This window comes from Equus przewalskii, chromosome 24 (assembly GCF_037783145.1).
Source record: "Equus przewalskii isolate Varuska chromosome 24, EquPr2, whole genome shotgun sequence".
NCBI classification, from domain to species: domain Eukaryota; kingdom Metazoa; phylum Chordata; class Mammalia; order Perissodactyla; family Equidae; genus Equus; species Equus przewalskii.
Genome location: NC_091854.1, coordinates 7,704,483 through 7,725,980, shown reverse-complemented (window position 1 = coordinate 7,725,980; position 21,498 = coordinate 7,704,483). Strand labels below are relative to the sequence as shown.

Below are 21,498 nucleotides of genomic sequence, written 5' to 3'. Positions count from 1 at the left end.
TTGCCTTCTTTTAGATTTCTGAAGTTGTTTTGTTTGTTTGTATATATCTGTTTTTCTCCATTAGCTTCGTAGTCTTTTACCATAATTTGTTGAACACAGAAATTTCAACATGTGTCATTGACTTATCAAGGTCCAATATAAATGACTACATTTACCACTTCACAGGCAACTGAAGAACCTAAAGCACCTTAGGTACATTTACTATCGTCTTGGCTTTTTTTGGTATTGTTGTCATATATTTTAATTCTACATCTGTTTTAAACTCCACTATATGTTGTTATTCTTATTTTATACAATTATTATTGATTTAGAGTTACCTATGTATTTGTATTTCCTCTTCCCATTACTCTTCATTTTTTTCTGGCATCTTTGTGCTTCCATGTGGTGTCATTTGCCTTCTGCCTAAAGAATACCCTTAGTATCTCCTTTAAGTATGGATCTAGTAGTGACAAAGTCTCTGGCTCTATTTTTGTCTTAAGAGTTTTCTTATGTGGTGACTGACAAATAATAATGTACACCTGAAATTTCACAACGTTATAAACTATTATGACTTCAATAAAATGTAAAAACAGTTTTCTTTCTTTCTCCCTCATTTTCAAAACATAATTATCCCAAATTCTATGTTGGCAAATATTTTCTTTCAGCACTCAGAAGTTATTATTCATTTGCATCCTAGCTTCCATTGTACCTATTGAGAAGTCAGCTTTCAGTCTTATCATTCCCCTTTCAAAGTAATATGCTTTCTTGCACTGGTTCCTTTTAAGATTTTCTTCCCTGTCTTTGCATTTCAGCAGTTTTACTTTGTTAATTTGTTACTTTGCTTAATCTATTTGGAATTTACTATGATTCTTGAACCTATGACTTGATGTCTTTAGTCAATTTTGGAAAATTATCAGTCACTCTATTTTCATATATTGGTGCTGCCCTATTCTCTTCTCTTTCTCAGACTTGTTATTTCTTTGTTAGACCATTTCATAAGACTAATAATGTCCTGTATGTTTATTTTTTTTCCTGTATTCTCCATCCTTTTCTTTAACCTACTTCAGTCTGGATATTTTCCTCTGACCTATCTTCTTCATTTGTTTTTAATCTGCTGTTTAACCCATCCATTGAGTTGTTTCCAATTTTTGTACTTTTAATTTCTAGAATCTCCATTTGATTCACTATTATGGTTTCAGATTCTCTGCAAAATTGTCCTATAATATCTTGAACATCTCAATCATAGTTATTTTATAGTTAGGATAGGATAATACCAATATTTTAATCTCCTGTTGATCTATTCTTTACAGTCAGCTTTTTCCCTAGGTTTTCAGTCTGTTCTAATATTTTTGTATTCTTGGGTATTTTTTATTGTATGCTGGATGTTATGATTGCAAAATTATAGTGTTAATTTATAATTGGAGGCTCTGGGTGATGTTATCTTCTTCTGTAGGGAATTTACTTTTGCTTCTGGTGTGCAGTTTTGCTAGATAACGGTGATCAAGTGTGACTCTCCAAAATCCTAACTGAGAGTCAGTCACCTTCCCATTTCCCTCCTCTAACCACTTCAGACTGCTGAAAGGTCTGCTCACCTCTCAGCCACAACTTTTAAAGAGGAAATGCATTCAGGGAAAAATGGTACCGCATGTTGGGTTTATCTCTTTTTATGCTTTCCTTCTCTCTAGGATCTTGGTCCAGCAAATTCTTGAGATGTAGTGTGGGCCATTTCATAAATACATTTGGTCTTATAGTCCTCCATGGAATCAATCTGCTAAATACTTGCTCTTAAAGTTCAGTATTATAAATATCTGTTGAGTGTCTACTATGTGCCAGTCATTGTGCTGAACCCTGAAGGTCAAATATGAAGTCACAGTCCCTGCCCTCAAGGAATTTAAGTTTGAAGAGCAAGATAGGTGGATTAATGGGTAATTTCAATATAATGTGGTAAGTCACAAAATTATAAAATGGGAATCTTGACACGTAGAGGATTGTTGAAAGATGAGTGAGATATGTGAAGTGCCTAGGACAATACTTGGCACTGGAAGATGTCTTCTCCCTCTGAGAGATGTTAGAAGTTAAATATATGAGATGTTGCCTACAATTGAAATAGTTTCTTTGGTTACTAGAAGCTTACTGTTAATATCACTGTCTCTTATCACTAATGTTATAGGAACATAATTCATTGACCAACTACTTAATAAACACACTGTGCTATGTGTTAAGGGATTATAATGAGGTAAATTCATATGTCAAAGAATTAAAGGGCAATTCTTTAATGATATTCAGGAAATATAATTGTGGGATAATATTTGTCTGGGAAGGTTTTGTAGATTGAGATATGGAATTTGGATTTGCAGAGATAAGGATTGTTTCAGTGAGAAACCTGAGAGAATTTTGGTAGTGTTTAGAATTGGGATATATATATATGAGAGTATTCTGTATATAGCACAGGGATATGTACATAATGACAGTGAAAACAAAGAAGGAATTAATCAAGATAACCACAGCCTTCTAGTTTAAAATCGCAGATTGACCCCATTTGTTTATCTTCTCTCCTTCTCCAAACACTTCTGAAATGATAATAAAGAAGTTTTAAAAAAATTAACCCACATAAACAAATATATTGAGAGGAATAAAATAGCAGAGAGAGATTTAAATGAGTATTGGGAAGCTGGAAAACAGAGAGGAGTGATAATTGATTTGGTTATAAAAGAAAGTTATCGAAGTGCCTATAAAAGGAGAAATTAATGAGAAGAAAGAGGTTTGCTTCATGAACCCTCTGAGAGGCTTAGTCCTATACTTGGAAGAATCAGGTACTGGTACACATCAGGAGCAATGCGTGGAAGAAGGAAATATTGTTTGAAAGTTTATATACAGATCCATTAGAACCTCCTCAGGTTCTCTCCTCCATCCTAAACATCTGGGCAAGCTCACCCTACAGTTCTCCTATGGAGAAAGCTGGAAGTTTATTTTCTGGAGAAGTTGAACGGGGAAGATAGATTTGGGAATACCAGGCACAACAGAGGCTGGGGGTGAGGTATGTGGCTGAAAACAGCGGAATTAAGTGAAATATATGCATTAAACTGTTGTATCCTCAGAACCCTTGGTTTCCACCTCTCCCAGAAAGTTTATAATCCCTTAGGTAGGAGATTGGAAGAGTCTTCACCAGAGAAACTGAACAGCCCTATTGAATAGACCTCTACATACTAACTTGGGGAGATTATCTCTGTGAAAAGCTTGGTTTGCTAATTAATCATTTTACTGTAAACTCCAGTTGATGAGGCATAGCCAGCAAATAAAACTCCAGTTAGCTTTTTAATGGCTCAGTTTTAGAACCAAGTAAGCACATGGCTCAAAGCTTTTGCATATATGCTTTGCTCTGTCTTGAAAGCTCTTTCCCCAGCTCTGTGGTGACCCCACTTCCTTTAATTCTCTACTCAATTGTTACCTTATAAGAGATGCCTTCCCTGACCATCCAACATAAAATAACAATAGCCTCCAGCACTCATTCCCCATATACCCTGATTTATTTTTCTCTGTGGCTCATCATTGTCTTGCATCACTCTCTACATGTCACCTGTATTTGTCTGTTTTTTTGTTTTTTGTTTTTGCTGAGGAAGATTAGTTCTGAGCTAACATCTGTGCCAGTCTTCCTCTACTTACATCTGTGCCAGTCTTCCTCTACTTTATATGTGGATTGCCACCACAGCATGACTGATGAGTGGTGTAAGTCCATGCCTGGGATCTGAACCCATGAACCTGGGCTACCAAAGTGGAGCACACTGAATTTAACCACTAGGCCATGGGGCCAGCCCCAATTTGTCTGTTTTTTAATTGTCTGAATCTCCTCACTAGAATGGAAGCTTCATGAGGGTGAAGATGTCTGTTTTGTTCACTCTTGTGTCCTCAAGTATTTGTAATAGTGCCTGTAAACACATAATTTTTTTTAATAATTAAGTACATGAATAAGAACAGATAATTAAGGATTATCAGATGTTCGAGGAAAGCTTCCAACATGAAAATTAGATCACACAAAGAGAAAGACATGAGACCTGGAGAAAACAGAGGCAGTATGGAGAACAGAAGAAAATTTTTCTAAAAATATGTAATTAGTTACTTCAGAGAGATAAGAGAGATATTGGATACATAAAACAAGAAGATGCCATGGAAAGGAATGATCAGAGAATAAAAAAGAGCTTCTAGTAATTACATATATATATGTGTATATAAATGATAGTTTATCATTTGATATATCTTATGTGACAGTTTAAAACTGAAAAAACAAACCCCTTGGCTTCTGGCCTCCAGTCCAGCATGTAAAGAACTTGGAAGTAGTCACTCTTTCCTAACAAGTAAAAAGCTGAACAAACTGAAGAACCATCAAATCTTCTTAGATCTGTTAGAGAAGTGATGTCTCAGGGCAGACTTCTCTGAAAATTCTAGAAACAGACAGGCAGATACAGAGAATCACAACTTACTGGAGCAGAAACCTCTGCCTGAACTCTACTGTGGTAGAAAACCCTAAACTGTAACTGACAAATTGCTGGAGACTCTGTGTCAATAAGCCTGAGAGTTAAAAACTCCAGGGAGACCCAGTCATTAGGAGGCCCTGACTTAGTCAGCTTGAGCTGCTGCTATAACAAAATACTATAGACGGGGTAGCTTAAACAGCAGACATTTATTTTCTCACACTGCTGGAGGCTGGAAGTCTGAGATCAGGGTGCCAGCCTGGATGGGTTCTGGTGAGAACCTTCTTCCTAGCTTGCAGCTGGCCAGCCACCTTCTTGCTGTGTCCTCACATGGCAGCGAGTGAGTGAGAGCAAGCACTCTGGTGTCTCTTCTTATGAGGGCACTGATCCTATGACAAGGGCCCCACCTTCAGAACCTCATCAAACCTAATTGTCTCCCAAAGGCCTCATCTCCAAATACTGTCACACTGGGGGCTATGACTTTTGAGGGGACACAGTTCATTCCATAGCAGGGGCCCGCATTTTGTGAGTTCTACTCCAAGAGCCTTACCAGTTTCTCACAGTGAATATTGGAGAAAAATTCCCTTGTGCTTCTGGCATGGGGTGGGGGAAGATAACTGTTTTGAAATATGCCAGAGAATTCTATTCTTCTTAAAAATGTTTACCCTCAAGAGAAACTATTTTACCAGAGCGTAATCTTGTTGGAGTGTTATCATAGCCTAATCAACATGGGAGAAGGGAAATACCCAGTTTCAGGTCCCTCCAGCCATCCTATCTCACCTAAGAAGGGGAAAAAACTGAGAAGCACTTGTCAAGTTCACAGCTCAGGGGCAGAGATTCACAAAAAGACAGAATCATAACTATAGAATGCTTCCTCTCATGCCACACCTTATCCCCATGTCGTTGAAGGCCTTTTTACCAGAGTTCCTTTTACCCAGTACATCGTGTCTGGCTTTCACCAAAAAATTACAAGGCGTACTAAAAGGCAAAAGACATACTTTGAAGAGACAGCAAGCATCAGAACCAGACTCAGATAGAGCAGGGATGGTGGAATTATCAGACTTGGAATTTAAGACAGCTATAGTTGCTATGCTGAGGGCTCTAATGCAGAAAGTAGAAAACATGCAAGAACAGATGGATAATGTAAGCAGAGAGATGGAAATTCTAAGAATCAAAAAGAAATGTTAGAGCTCAAAAACCTTGTAGCAGAAATAAAGAATGCGTTTGATGGCTCATTAGTAGAATGGACATGGCTGAGGAAAGATTCTCTGACCTTGAGGATATGTCAGTAGAAACTTGCAAAACTGAAAAGCAAAGAGAAAATTGACTGAAAAAAACTGAACAAAATATCCAAGAACTGTGGGACAACTACAAAAAGTGTAACATATGCATAATGTGAATACCAGAAGGAGGAAGAAGAGAGAAAAGAACAGAAGTAGTATTTGAAGCAATAATGACTGAGAATTTCCATTTCCCCCAATTAATGTCAGACACCAAACCACAGATCCAGGAAGCTTAGAGGACACCAAGCAGAATAAATGCCAAAAAAACCCTACACCTGGGCATATCATACTCAAACTGCAGAAAATCAAAGATAAAATATCTTGAAAGAAGCCAGAGGTAAAAGCACCTTACCTATAAGAAGGGCAAAGATACAAATTATATCCAACTTCTCTTCAGAAACCACGCCAGCAAGAAGAGAGTGGAGTGAAATATTTAAGTTGTTGAGTGAAATAGTGGACCAGCCTAGAATTTTGTGTTCTGTGAAGTTATCCTTCAGAAGTCAAGGAGAAATAAAGACTTTCTCAGATAAGCAGAAATTGAGAGAATTTGTTGCCAGTAGACCTGTCTTGCAAAAAATGTTGAGAATTTCTTAAGAGAGAAGGAAAATGATATATATCAGAAACTCAATCTATATAAATAAAAGAAGAGCAACAGAGAAGGAATAATTTAGAATAAAAACTTTTATTTCTTTTATTCTTAGTTGATCTAACAGATGAACAGTTTGTTCAAACTAATGATAAAAATGTATTCGATGATTATAGCTTATGTAAAAGTGAAAAGAATGACAGCAATGATATAAGGGAGAGGAGGGAAGAATTAAGAATATTTTTTATTATAAGGTATTTTACTACTCATGAAGTGGGTATAATGTTATTTGAAAGTAGACTTGCATTCGTTGTAAACGTATATAGCTAACTCTAGGGCAACCAGTAAAAAAAAACTTGTTAAAAAAATCTCTTAAGGGGCCGGCCCAGTGCTGCAGTGGTTAAGTTTACACATTCCTCTTCAGTGGCCCTGGGTTCAGCAGTTCGGATCCCAGGTGCGGACATGACACCACTTAGTAAGCCATGCTGTGGCAGGTGTCCCACATATAAAGTAGAGGAAGATGGGCATGGATGTTAGCTCAGGGCTAATCTTCCTCAAAAAAAAAAAAATTTTCTTAAGAGTTGGTTAGAAAAATCACCTGGAGAATGACCAAAAAAAATTGAAAACAGGAGAAGACATTAAAGATCAAGCTATGAGAGCTAACACCCAACTAATAGCAGCTGCAAAAAAGAGAGAAAATAGAAGAGTGGGAATATCAAATATGCTAAAACAGTTTTCTAGAATTGAAGAACAAGAGTATTCAGATTGAAATGGCCCACTGAGTACTTGGCATGATGTAGGTAAAAAGATCTACCCGAAGGTACATCATTGTGAAATTTCAGAACACTAGAGATTAAGAAAGACACCAAACATTAAGGTACCAAAAAAGCTTCTAGAACAAACAAATGAAAAATAAGTCAGTTACAATGGAATAGCAATCAACATGGTATGTCAACAGCTACATTCGTTGACTGGAAGACAGTGGAGTAATATTTGTAAAGTTCTGAAGGAAAATGTGTCTAAGATATATAGGTATATATAAAACTATCAATCAGATATGGAGATAGGATAGAGATTTTTTCAGACATGCAAGGGCTCAAGTATATCTATATCTTTGTATCTACATTATCTACCTACCATGCATCCTTTTTTCAAGAAACTACTAAAGAATGCTTCAGCAAAACAAAAGAATAAATCAAGGAAAGGGAAATCGGGCTCTAACTTAGGAGAGAGGTGAAGGATAGTCCCAGGATGACAGCTAATGAATCAGGCCCAGGGAAATATCCAGTTTATGTTGAAGAGGAAAGGCCAGAGTCTGCAGGAGTGAGAAGAGATCGCTAGGGGAAAAAATATAACTGAGGGATTATTTGTGTTGGAACATTTGAAAAAAGTACTGAAGGTCTTGTGAAAGTGGTTTATTTTGTTTTGGTTGAAGGGGTTGACTAAAGTATATAATGATGGTAATAATACAATATATTTATATTTTAATATGTATTATGTCATTTGATTTTCTTAACTACTCTGAGATATTGGCAAGCCCAGTTATTCTTCTCATTGTATGTCATTGTATATGTGTAAAAATAGGCTGAAAGACATTGAGTGATCACAGTGTTAGATGCAAGACTAGAATCCTGGTCTAATTCCTGGTCTGGTACTCTTTCTACTACACCATGGATCTTCTACCAAAAGGCCTGAATGTATGCCTTATATACATACACTCCACATCATCACTGGATCATAAAAGCCATAAGCACCCATTTTGTCTTTTGCAATCTTACCCCAAATCCCTCTCCCCCACCAATACTCTAACATATTCTTGCTTGTTGCCAGCATATTCTTGCTTCTTTCCCTTTCCACTGGACACCAAACTAAATCTATTGACAATGACCTTCATTCTGCCTCTAGAATTAGTCTTTATTTTTTAACCCCCCTGGCTTTTTGGGTATGTGTGAGGAAGATTGGTCCTGAGCTAACATCTGTTTCCAGTCTTCCTCTTTTTGCTTGAGGCAGATTGTCACTGAGCTAACATCTATGCCAGTCTTCGTCCATTTTGTATATGGGACACCACCACAGCATGGCTTGATGAGTGCTCTGTAGGTCTGAACCTGGGATCCAAACCTCTGAACCCCGGGCCACCGAAGCAGAGCGCGTGAACTTAACCACTACACCCCTGGGCTGACCCTGCAGTAATTAATTTTTATCTTTCTTCCCACCCACCACCTCAGACACATATACCTTACACTTTAGCACACTGAACTTCTTGGAGTTCTATTATTACATCATTTTCTTTTATTGTCTGGTTGTCAATGTACAGTGCTTTGTTGTTATTGTTGCCTGGAATGCTCTTCCTTCCTTTAGTTTAGTGGTTCTTAAAGAAGGGTTCCCAGAACAGCTTCCACAGCATCACCAATATACTTGTTAGAAATGCAAATATCCTGGTCCAACCTCTGAACTATCTTTTCAAGGATGTTTGTATAATGAATAGCTTAGTAAGTTAGAGATAGTGTTTCCCTCTACAGCAGAGGGCAGGTTGTTTGCAGCCCATTGTAAAAGGTTGGGGTTTCCTAAGCTCAGGGTTCCTTCCCAATAATACAGCCCACTGTGTGTGCTGATGACTTGGCCTTTGTCCCATCACTCTGTGGGAATTGCACTTGGGGAACTGCTGCAAGAAAATGATGATACTCCTATTGTTGTGAGTAAAGAACTGTCCTTTGCCTGCAATCCAAGAGTCTTATGTCTTTTCCTATATCCATGAAACTCTGGCAGGCTAAATTTTTAGCTTATCAGCAGGATAAAACCTCAGACCTTTCATAGTTCCTGACTCAAGTCGTCTTTAAGTTAGTGCTCTGAAATGGGAACCACTGCTTTTAATAATTGTTAATGGAAGCATAGTATTGAAAAAGCTTGATGTATAACAAGACAGTTTTTCAGTGTCAAATTTTGACTTTCAAATATTCTTTAGAATGTCTCCATTACCCTAGTTTTTTTTCTATCCTTAATTTACTAATTCATCAGCCATTTCTGTGTGTTATTTTTGCTCTTGTTTTTCTCAGATTGTGGCACCATTAGAAGCTGGGTTGATCCAAAGACAGACAGATGGCTGAAAGTGGTGAAAAAGAAAAAATAAAATGGACAACCACCGTTATTATTAGCTCATCTCTTAAGGTAAAGAGGCACTGGGGCCATTGATCTTTACTTAAAAAATTAAAAGCAATGGAACATTAAAAGATCCTAAGCTTGATTATCCAAAGTTGTGTGGATCAGCAAGTACAAAAGCTAAATGTATTTTAAAGATAAATTATAAACTTTACTGCATCCATTTTCAACATCCTACTTCTCTCAATATTTAAGGGTTGGAAATTTTTAAAGTTCTTTTTTTTCTCTCTAAGCATGTTCTAATAAAGATGTTAAATGATTCCAGAATCAGTAATGCATATGTACATATATATTACTTAAGGTTTTTTGAGAGAGAAACAACAGAAACTGATCTGTCTAGCCTTAGTGGCATTGGGAGGAGCTGTCCCCCTACAGTTTGTAAGAGGAGGGAGTGGGAAATTGAACGCCTGAGGGCAGTTGGTCAGTCCACAACTGTTTTCAACTCCTCAGCCAACAGGATTTCTCCATTCCCCTGATATTTATCTTATGAACACCAACTGATGTCTAGAGTGAAGGGGCAAGAAATGATTGTTCCATGGTAAAAAGGAGAGAGGCAAGAATAAGACTTTAAAATAAGATTTGTTATCCACCCTATCTTCTCACTGCTACCTCAGCTGCACTTTGCCCTGTTGTCTTTAGCCATCTATCTGCATCACACATACCAGTTTAATGCAGCTTTAAGTCTCACTGGAATTTTTCAAGCTTCCTTTTGTTAGATTTCTGGAATCCACGTTTCTCTTGTTTCTATAGCTTTTCCAGACTGATTTGGAGAGAGGGAGCCACCAACTCATGCTAATTTGCCACAAACAACTACTTTTAGTTCATTTATTTGTTATGTTTACCCATCTTGCTTTGTGCTTTCTGTTTGTCTCCTTTTCTTTGTTTCTTTTTTCTCTCCTTTCTTGCCTCATTTTGTATTAATGTGTTATTTTTTTTTCTTAACTAGCTTTGGAAGTTATATGCTCTGTTTCTACTTTTTAGTAGCTAATCTAGAAATTTTAACATGCACTTAGCTCCACAAAATCCAACGTAAATAATTATCTTTATCCTCCTCTTAAACAACAAAAGAATCTTAGAACACTTTAATTCCAATCACCTCTTTCTGGATTGTAGCCTGTTGTTTATCAGGTATAGTTTAATTCTATTTTTAACTCCACAAAGTATTATTTTCTAAAGTTAGCATTTGTTTAGATTTACTCATATCCTTGCTACTTCTTTGTTGTTCTTTCCTTCTTTTGGCTCAGACTTTCCATTTTGGATCACTTTCTTTTTATCTGAAGAACATAGTTTACAAATTACTTCAGTGAGGATCTTCTACAGGCAAAAACCTCTCAGTTTTTGTTAGTATCAAAATATTTTTATTTTCCCCTTAATCTTGAAAGATGTTTTAAAAATCAATTTAATTGAGGTCTAACTTACATATAATAAAATATACACATCTTAAATGTACAGTCTGATGAGTTTTGACAAATGTGTCTGTCTGTGTAACCCCTACCCCAATCAAAATATAGAACATTTTCATCACTCCAGAAAGTTCCTTCATGCCTGTTTATAGTCAGTCCTTTTCCAGCCCCCCACCTCAAGCAACCATTGCTCTGATATTTATCATTATAATTAGTTTTGTCTGTTCTCAGAACTTCATATAAATGAAATGATGCAGTTTGTACTCTTTTGTGTCTGGCTTCTTTCATTAAACATAATGTTTTTGAGATTCATCTACATTGTTACATATAACAATAATTTGTTCCCCTTTTTTGCTCAGTAGTAGTTTGTTGTATGAGTATGTCCCAATGTCTGTATCTCTTCATAGGTAGATGGACTTGAGGGCTGTTTCCAGTTTTTGGCTATTATGAATTAAGTTGCTATGAACATTCATGTATAAGTCTCTGTGTAAACATGTTTTCATTTCTCTTATAAATACCTAGTAATGGAATTGCTGAGCCATATGGTGAGTGTATGTTTATCTTTATGAGAAACTGCTTAACTGTTTTCCAGAGTTTACTACAAATGAACATTAAATCCATTCAACTATGTAACTAAAATAAAAATTAATATGGGGATTATGGTTTTATACTCCCACCAGCATGCATGAGAGTTCCAGTTGCTCCAAATTGAAAGATATTTTTCACTAGATTTAATTATTTTCTCTCATTATATTGAAGATCTCATTTCACCGGATTCTGGCTTCCATTGTTGTTGATAAGACAGCAGTCAGTTTAATTGTCACTTCCTTGAAGATTACCTGTCTGTCCTCTTTGTCTGCTTCTCAGATTCTGGCATCATATAGTTTTAAGGTATTGATTTTTTATCTTTTGAGGCTCTATGAATCTGTGAATTAGTACCATTTATCAAGTTTTTATCCATCATCTTTAATATTGCCTCTGTCCTATTCTCTTTCTCCTTCCCCTCTGAACTCCAATTAGATGTGTGTTAGATGTTCTCACAATATTCTCCATGCATTTTGACCTCTCTTTCACCTTTCCATGTCTTTGGGCTGCAGTCTAGGTAATTTCATCACTTCTCTCTTCCATATCAATATTTATCTCTTTACTCCTGTTAAACTGATCTATTGAGGATCTTTGCTTTTTGTTTTCAGTTTTGTTTGATTTTTTTTCAAATTATGAAATATACGTAGAGAAAAGTATCTAACATATGAAAGAACCATTTAGTAGATTTATTTTAAAGAGAATACCATATAGCTAATTAGGTCAACAAATAGAATATTACGAATTGCCTTTTCCCCTCAGGACTTTTATTAATTATATCAGTGATCAAATACTAATTATATTAGATGTTTATAACTTTTATTAATTATATCAAATGTGTATAACACTTACAATTTTTCTATAACCATAATTCCTACATTTATTTTAATATTAGTTACACAGTTAAATGGATTCAATGTTTACTTCTAGTTTTCATGCAAAAGATAGGTCTTTCCAACACTTAACTTTACTAATGATCTGTCAAAGAAGCCTCAGGCACAGATGAAATGTTCTTTCCCTGGAGAAGTCAAAATTGTCAGACATGGCTTTCAAAAATGTCCCCCAAAGTAGAGAGTCTATTCTTTTTCATGTATTTTGTTTGCAGTTCTCCATGTCTCCTAGAGTTTTATCAAAAATAAAGTTTGCTTTTGTTTCTCATTCTTTGGTTTTTGTGTACTCTCCAAAGAGAGAAAGGGGGGCACCATCATTTTTATTCCAATAGTTTCTATTTTTTAATATTTTAAATGGTGCTTCATTTTACCCTCCTTATACATAAATCTTTTTATTGTTTATTATTGTCTTAGGAAAATTGTTAGAAGCAGAATAGTTGGGTTAAAGAGGCATCCACATTTTAAGACTTGATATGTATCATCAAATTACTGTCCAGAATGTCTTTACACTCCTATCAGCAGTCTATAAAAGGGTCAACTTATCCTCATGTTTGACAATTCCATGTGTTATCATTTTATGAAAATCTTTGCTAGTTTGATACTTTGTATTTATTTGATGACAAAGGAGATTAAACATTTTTTCATATACATATTCATTATTTTTATTTCCTTTATAATTGTCTTTGCTTTTTTCTATTGGCATAAAAAGTAAATATCTATTCTTTAAAAATATTAAAAATAATATACATTTGTGTTATAAGATTGATTACAAATTTTCTCAGGCTTTTTGTCTTTCAGTATTATTGGATATTTGTGACATCATAATTTGCAAATTTTATTTCTACTCTATCTTGAGGAATTAAGGCAGCTGTTTTTATTATATAGTCAAATTTAACAACTTTTTTCTGGAGATTTCTTAAATAGCTCTTATTCTTAGAAAATTTTTCATATCTCAAGCTTAATGTTATACATAAAGGCACGTGTTCACATACAAATAATTATTACATATTATTATATAGTTGAGTCTGATTCTGTTCTGTTCAGTTGATTTGTGTATTAAATATTGAATCATTACCACACTTTTAAATTCATTGTAGTTTCATGATATATTTTAAAACCCAGTAAGGCATGTTCCTTCCATACTAGTCTTATGTTTTTAAAAACATGTTTGTTCTTCTAGATCAGAGAATCAGCAAACTATGGCCTGCAGCCTGTTTTTGTCCAGCCAATGAGTTAAGAATGTTTTTTACATTTTTAAAGGCTTGTAAAAAAGAAAGAAAGAGAGAGAAGTGGGGGAGGAAAAAAGGGAGAAAGGAAAGAAGAAAAAGAGAGAAAGGAAGGAAAAAAGAAAGGAAGGAAGGAAAGAAGGCAGGGAGAGAGGGAAAAGGAAAAGAAAAGAAGAAAAGGAAAAAAAATGTGACAGAGATCATACACAGCCTGAAAAGCCTAAAATGTTTATATCTGTCCTTCTACTGAAAAAGTTTGCCAAACTTTGTTCTAGATGAACTTCAGAAGCACTTTAGGTTCAAAAAAGTTCCGTCACAGTTTTGATTTAAATTTAACTTACTAAATTAGGGAAAAATGTATTCTTTCTGCCCATCTCATGAACACATATCATTGTATTTTTTTTTCAAGTCTTTATATCCTCAAGTAAAGTTTAAAATTTTTTCTTCATATTGTTCCTTTTTTTTTTTTTTGGTTGTCAAGTGATCCTTTATTGAAGTATTTTCATTAGTGGTTTTTACCCAGCTGGGCATTCCACTGCACTACTGTGGATGTCATGTATGATGTCATGAGTGTGGCAGCCATAAACACTGCAACCCACAGACTGGGCTGTCCCCAGGATTTCTTTAATGGCTCCAGAGCGTTCTCTGGCCAGTTACCATGCAGCATCTGTCAGCTAATGTTGACACTATCATCAAAGGTTCTATTTTCACTGTACTTAATGTTTTTCTGCTTCTTCCTGTCTCTTGGTGGTTCCTTGAGGGCTTTGATGATCAGGGCAGAGGCAGAAGTTACCTCCTCAGTCTGAGCCGGACGGTTCTGAATTGTCAGTTTCACTGTAATCCTCAGGCCCTTCCAATCACCAGTTGCCTTGGCGATGTCACTCACCTCTTTTTGGAGACAGACCCAGGGGGCCGATCTTGGGGGCCAGGGTAGATGTGGCACTGACTTCCCCACTGGTGCACCTCAGGTACACTTGAATTTCTTTGGGGTTGAATTTAGGCGGCATGGTGGATGCGGCTAATGTTGGGTGAACCTGGATTTGGGACTACGGAAGAAGGTTGCACCTTGGCCGCCTTCAAGGCAAAAGCCAAAAGCTCTATTTCTTTTTCAGTGCTTGATAGTTGATGTTTTTGTTGCTATTGTGAAATATTATTTTTTTCCCCATGTTTTCAATCTATAATATAGGGCAGCTGTTGAGTTTGTGGTAATTTATATTTAATCATTTCAGTATAATTTCACAATACATTATCAGTTGATTCTCTTGGGTTTTCAACAAAGGCAACCATAATTTGCAAGTAATGAGAATTTCTGACAGCTGTTTCTGTTTTTATTTTGTGGCCTTTTGCTGTGACCAGAGCATCCTAACCAATGTCTCTAATTTTAATGAAATACCTCCAGTTTTATTATATGTTACCTGTTGCTATAAAATATTTATTATGTTAATATTCATCTAAGCTTAATTTATGAAGTTTTTTCTCTTAATCAGAAATACGTGTACAGTTTTTTAAATGCATTATTTTTTGTTATCTGTACAGAAGAACCTAAGTGACTAATCCTTACATTTCTTTATTAAACTGTTTGGTCATTGTGGAGTTTTCTTTCATATTCTCTTAAAATTTGGTTTGCTATTTTATTTTTGAATCACTATTTACTAAAGCTTGAGCTGTGCTTTTTCTTTTTTTATAGGGAGTAGGGGGTTTTCTTTTTTTTTCTTTTGTTTATATCTATGCAGTTTATGTAATATGGAAATTATTTGTACTTTAAGGTATAAAGGAGCTTTCCTATTAAATTTTCTGTGCTGGTAATCTTTTATGAAATTTAGAAAAATAGTGATTTCTATGATTTTTTCTTTTAGGTTTTGTACTATGTTGTGAGTCTATTTCATAAATTATATTTTTTCAAAAATTTACTCATTTCATAGAGGTTATTAAATTTATTAAGTTGAACTTTATGAAATTGCCATTTCTGTGATTAAAAATTACATATTGGCATTCTCTTAATTTTCTAGTAAACTCTGTATCAGTTATTAAAGGCCCTTTTTCATTTCTGTTTTTATTTCTATTTCCTTTCTTATGAGTAGACTTGCTAGACAGACTACTAGTTAAATAAAATACAGACCACTAAGTTAAATCTGAGTTTCAGATAAACAATGAATTTAGTTAAGTACACCTCAAACATTGCATGGGATATACTTATACTAAAAAGTTATGTTATCTGAAATTCAAATTAAACTAGGTGTTTTGTATTTTTATTTGCTAATCTGGCAACCCAAGCCCTAAGGCGTCTATTGTATTGTAATAAATGAACTTATCTCTTGTGCATCTAGAATGGTACTAGTTATGGGAGAACTGAGAAAATAGTCACTCACATCATTTTCTTTGTTCTGTAGTTCAAACGAGGAGACCTGATTGAGAAAGGTTGCTCTAGGGAGTGCTTCTGCAAGGTGCTTGGGAGCATTAGTAATACAGTATCACCTTAATACAATTTCCAGGATTGAAATGGTTTGAAGCTAGCTGCAGACCCTGTGAGAGCTGTTCTACTTTTTTCAAAAGCTCTGTTCAGCCTCTCATCTGTCTCCCGAATTGGCAGATGCCCACAGGGAAAAAATGGCCTAAATGCTAGTCTTATATCTTTGAATTTCTGTATAGATCTTGCCTTGTAATGTTTTACTATCCTGCTAGCTTTCTCATGCATTCAAACAGCTTTTAAAAGTTGTCCAGCTTTTTTAGTTGCCTTCAGCAGGAGGGTTGGCCTAAATTACTTAGTCTGCCCAAACTGCAAGCAAGGTATAATTTTAAAACAGCAGAAGAAAACTCATGGGAAGAGTCATAGTTGAACTTTAGGTCAGGATCTGTTTAAGTGGTACAAAATACTCTCTTTAGGAAAGGAAAGGAAGTGTATTTTTTATACCTAATTCCAACCTGTGTGCTTAAAATATACATGTTCTGAGGCCAAATATAAAATAAAATTAATATACCTAAGGGATTTTTATCTACTTGGAGAATAGCAAGCTTGAGTTTTAACCAATGAGGAAACACTATTAACTACTTAAATTTTCATGTCTTGGGTAATATGATCTAATTACTTGGGTGGAACAGGAAATAAGATGAGTTTTGAAATGGTTAGTATTTAACCCAGAAGTACTGTTGCTGTCTTCATACATGTTTTCTGACTGACCTAAGGCTTAAAACATTTTAAAAGTATATTAAAAGTAAATGTAATATAAACAGATGAACTGGAGAATTGAGGGTCTCCTTCTGGTATTTTGTATGTCTGGTACTTCATGTTTCTGTCAACCAGGTAAGAAACACACCAATGCCCACCCTTCCAGTAATACATTAATTCATATCAGAATCTACAACTTGTTTAGAAAGAAATTTATATTTGATCTGGTTCTTGTAGTGTAGTTTTTAAATATTTTCCTTAATGTGTGCCCCTAGGTAACATAACTGTAGTACACAACTTATTTCCAAACCTACAATCAGTGTGATTCAGTGGAACTAAATATTTTTTATCTTTTTTTTTCTCCAAAGAGAGTACATTTAGTATCTCTTTTGATCAAATCTTTAAGTGGTATAGTTATAAAAGAAGCTAGTAAACTTATTTTAATTTTTTCATTAGCTTTAATAAAAAAAACTATTCTAAGTATGTCTTAAGTTTGTATTTCTGAAAATTTTTTAAAGAGTTACGAAGTTGCAACTGCCCTAGAAAATCGAAGCCACAAGATTCGGTATTCAGATTCAGTGGAAAATGGATCAATTATATTTTCTCTTTCTGGTACAGTATATTTGCTAACTGCCTTGATTTAAGTTTCTTATAAAAATGAGTATAAATTCTAATAATTTGGTAGTAACCAAGTAAGCTTAAGGCATTATCTTTTGAGACTGTAAGTATATAGAACTTTGTTACTGCTGCAAAAGCACTGCATACGGCCAGTTACAAAATACATTCCTTTTAGATTACAATTATTGAACTAAAGCTGAACCAGCAGAGTCTGGTTAAAAACTACTCGCTTTGGAACTAAGATGAAAATAGAACAAAGCCACCTCCCTAAGAACAATACTTATATTCAAGTATTACCTGTATTAACAAAGAGCCCAACATCACAACATTGGTCAAAATCCATATACAAAAACAACATAGAATACTCTTCCTATATGATTTTGTACAAACGTTTGCTGAATATAATATAAACAAATACTAACTAAAAGAACCAAATGTTCCTGAAATCATAAAACTGTACAACTGTGAGTCATGGGCAAAGTACAGGAAGGAATTAGGAGACAAATAGTCCTGAAATCCTGAAAGTGTACAACTGTGAGTCATGGGCACAGTACGGGAAGGAATTAGATTAGGATATGAGAAGGATGGGGACATGGGAAGGGGACAGCTCCACTTAGGCTTGGGAAATGACAGAAGTGATAAAAGAGGTAGAAGTGAAGGATTTTATCAGGAGGGTTGCAAATAGACCTGTGTTCCAGCAGAGGTTTTCTAACACAGGTGTTTTTAAAAGCTCCTAGAAATAGACCTCCAGGCTGGAAGTGGTCCACCCTCAAACTCATCCTTCCTGGTTGAATAGAGCACCCTCTAGGGAGAAATAAAATATCTTTGGTGAATACCTACTATGTGCCTTGGTCACTTTATATACATTATCTTATTTAATCCTTTCAACAAACCTATCAAAGAACTATTATTCCAGTCTTACAGATGAAGAAATTTAGGTTCAGAGAGGTTATATAAATTGCCCAAATTCACTAAATTAGCATATAATCACATAGTCACTTTCCTCAGATTATGTCTTCCCCTCATCTTTTAAAGAACTAATTAGATCAGCTTTACCTCCTGGACCATTCTTATAGGCCTGATACTGTTTCAGAGATCCTAGATATCTGCTTACTGAGTATATTAATTTATATAATCATGTTCTGGTACAAAAGTTTCTCCAAGAAATAACTGAAGGCTTGCTTAAGGCTACCTTTCTTTAGTTGATTTCCAGCATTTAAAAATCATTATAACATAGAAAATTAACCTTTAACTAAAATTAGGCATTACCTTCATTGTGGACAGTTGCTCAATCTAAAAAAAAAAGAAAAAGGTTACTGATCAAAAAAATTTTTTCTCTTAAATGTTTAGGATAAGTCATCTTTTTATACAGAGCACTTCAAAGAACTACCTAAATTATTTTGTGTAAGAACTTTCTTATAATAATTTCTACTCCTTATGGATTTAGGGCCTGGACACTTATAGCTATTTTTGTTGATTTTACTGAGTTTATAAAAAAAATTGGTATGACAAAGTGACATTTTCCATTACATTCACCTCTCCTAGGTGTTGCATTTTTATTGATGGATGCTAAAGAATGCTTTACGTCAGCTGAAGAAATACTTCTAGCCAAAATTGAGAAGTTTATTAACATTCACCGAAACAGTTTTTTGGTTCTTTCTGCTGCCCTTCATGGGCTTGAGGAATGGAAACTGATGTTCAGGATTCAGCAGAGGTATGGAAAAACAGCACTACAGACTCATTTTTCTTAAATTATATTTGGTTTGCTTCAGTTCTGAATTCTTTTAGACAGGTGAGTTATGTTTTGCCAATAGATAAACTTTATAATGTTAACCTATCATATTTAATAAAATGCAGGCTAAATGGCTATTCTATGAATCACAGAGTTCATGGTGATTTATGGAATTCTCCTGCAAGATGAAACCAAAAGTGAATACTTTTTAGTCAGTTAAGTTCTGGCCATAAAGCCATATCATATCTTCTGTGGAATAAGGAAGGGCATGAATGAATAAACAAATGACAAACAATAAAAGATATATTTTTACATACTTCAGATAACAGATGTCAATGAGTTACATGATACATTTAACTTATGAATTGTTTTTCAGATTCCTGGGTAGTAACTTACGGATACTTCCAGTACACAACGCAGTAAATGCTGTTAATCTTATGTGCACTATAGCTAAGGTGAGTCACCTGAGGAAAATGACACATACATAGACACACACTCATACACTTTAAGGTTCTTGAACCTTCAAAATGCACACCCTCTTGGACAGGATTGACAAATACTCTGCTTCTGGTCCCCTCAGAGAAGTTGCTATTTCAGCATGCAACTTTTTGCCAAGCCTAAACTCAGCTTCTCATGTCTTCTCACTTACTTCCGGTAGCCACTACCAGAATGACACATTTTGGGCCAAAAAAGCATTTGGCCATATATACATTGTGTTGACCCTTTTGGTTACTTAAATCTTCAAATTCTAAAGTAAAAATACTGGTAGTCACGAACTGTCAGAGTGCAAACATACTATTTTATAGAATGCTCTTCACCAGCTCTCCACTTTCTTTTCATGCTTGTCCTCCCTGTGGAGGGGGGAGTGTCCTCAACTCCCCTAAGCAGAGTTAGGTGTTCCTTACTCTTATTTGGAACAGACCTCCATTCAAGCAATTCTTACAGTATTCTTTTTGGCTTGCATGTTTGAAATTCCTTAAAGACAGAGATCATGTATTTTTCTCTCTATTACTTTAAGAACACATATGCATACATAGTATTTAGCACACAGAAAGTGAGAGATACTTGTTGAATAAATGAAAGGTATTTTTTTATGTGACCCTGTAAAAGTACCTGTTTATGTAAATAATGTTGCATGTTTATATGTTCTTCCAGATTGCCTCCAAACCATATATAGGTAGCATCTGTTATAGAATGATAACAACCAAAGCTTACATCGTTGAGCAAAGTCCTGTTTGGAAAACACTTCAAAAGATAAAACTTAGTAGTGATTCATTTAACCCAAATTAGAGTGTAAATTATAAATGTTCTTTTGGAAGAATACTGAAATAATTAGACTGGTTAAGTTATAATGTTCAAATATATATATTTACTTCAAAGATTTTTAAATTAACATAATAAAATGTATACAATTAAAAGTGATTTTATTGTGTTTTGTTGAATAGTTCCTTTACTAACATTTAGAAAAAATTGGTACATACATATAAAACTCAGATTTAGTTTCTTAATGATACAAATTAAGTTGGATGGACAAATATTTACTAGAAAATAAAAATATGGCATTTTCTAATTAGCCCCTTAGACTAACGGAAAAGTCATGCATACTTTTTAGCTTTTCCACAGGGGCAATCAGCATTTCTAAAATTAATCTTCACAGATGCTTCCACGTTGTAACTGCTGCTGGAGAGGTGCCCCCTAAAACTCCTTCTGAGGGAGGGAAAGAGAGGGAAATTGAGAGAAGCAGTTAACTGGCCTGAATTCAAAACCACTCTATACTCTTAGAGCAGTGTGATATCCAGTTTGACACTAGGAGTTCTGAAATGTAACACAGCATCTAACTGGAACATAAAGTGTATCAGTATTTTTATAAACTCACTACAATTGTATGAATGAATAAAAGGCAATTTACACTTTATGAAATTATAACAAAAATTATTAATTTGTATTGGATTTCCAACAGTAGTATTTATAATACATATATGGGCATTATTTACCATGTAGATAGCTTTATAAAACCAAAGACTACTACTGATCCATAATGTGTCATTACAGAGACTGATAAATGAGAAAAGCTACATTTATTTTTCTTTCAGCAAGTATTTTACAGAAAAATTTTTATAAAGGTATTAAATAAACCATAATGGAAAATACAGTATTTTATTAGTTTTTTCTCTAGGAGATGGGGCTGCCAGTTTATCCCATATTTTCTTCAGAGCTAGACTTTGTTTTTATTTCAATGAGTTCTTCTACTCGAGCCAGAACACTTTCAATCAAATCAAATGTGAAAAGAGCTGAATGTAGAACCTGCAATGCCAAGAAAAATTAGTGTTATTAAGGCTGTCTTTAAAACAAAACAAAGAAAAAAGAAAAGACTACAGCTGGATGTAGCTTAGGAAATTTCAGATCTA

The 21,498-nt window shown here is 34.8% G+C and overlaps 2 protein-coding genes and 1 pseudogene across 5 annotated transcripts in view; 1 reads left to right on the top strand and 2 right to left on the bottom strand.

The window, feature by feature from the left end:
- The window catches only part of C24H1orf146 (chromosome 24 C1orf146 homolog), a 40,384-nt gene extending 19,862 nt beyond the window's left edge, over positions 1-20,522 (top strand). For 2 of the 3 annotated variants that reach the window (XM_070592673.1, XM_070592674.1), the window contains exons 2-6: positions 9,371-9,482; positions 17,259-17,352; positions 18,904-19,072; positions 19,467-19,545; positions 20,246-20,380. In XM_070592673.1, coding sequence (XP_070448774.1) covers positions 9,414-9,482; positions 17,259-17,352; positions 18,904-19,072; positions 19,467-19,545; positions 20,246-20,380 — 546 coding nt within the window. In that variant the 5' untranslated portion in view covers positions 9,371-9,413. Of the gene's footprint in view, positions 1-9,370; positions 9,483-17,258; positions 17,353-18,903; positions 19,073-19,466; positions 19,546-20,245 lie in introns of all 3 variants that reach the window. The other variant, XM_070592672.1, reaches the window with a different exon arrangement.
- On the bottom strand, positions 13,999-14,702 carry LOC103555703 (large ribosomal subunit protein uL11-like; annotated as a pseudogene).
- The window catches only part of GLMN (glomulin, FKBP associated protein), a 39,843-nt gene continuing 38,784 nt past the window's right edge, over positions 20,440-21,498 (bottom strand). For both annotated transcript variants that reach the window (XM_070592671.1, XM_070592670.1), the window contains exon 19: positions 20,440-21,394. In XM_070592671.1, coding sequence (XP_070448772.1) covers positions 21,284-21,394 — 111 coding nt within the window. In that variant the 3' untranslated portion in view covers positions 20,440-21,283. The remainder of the gene's footprint in view (positions 21,395-21,498) is intronic.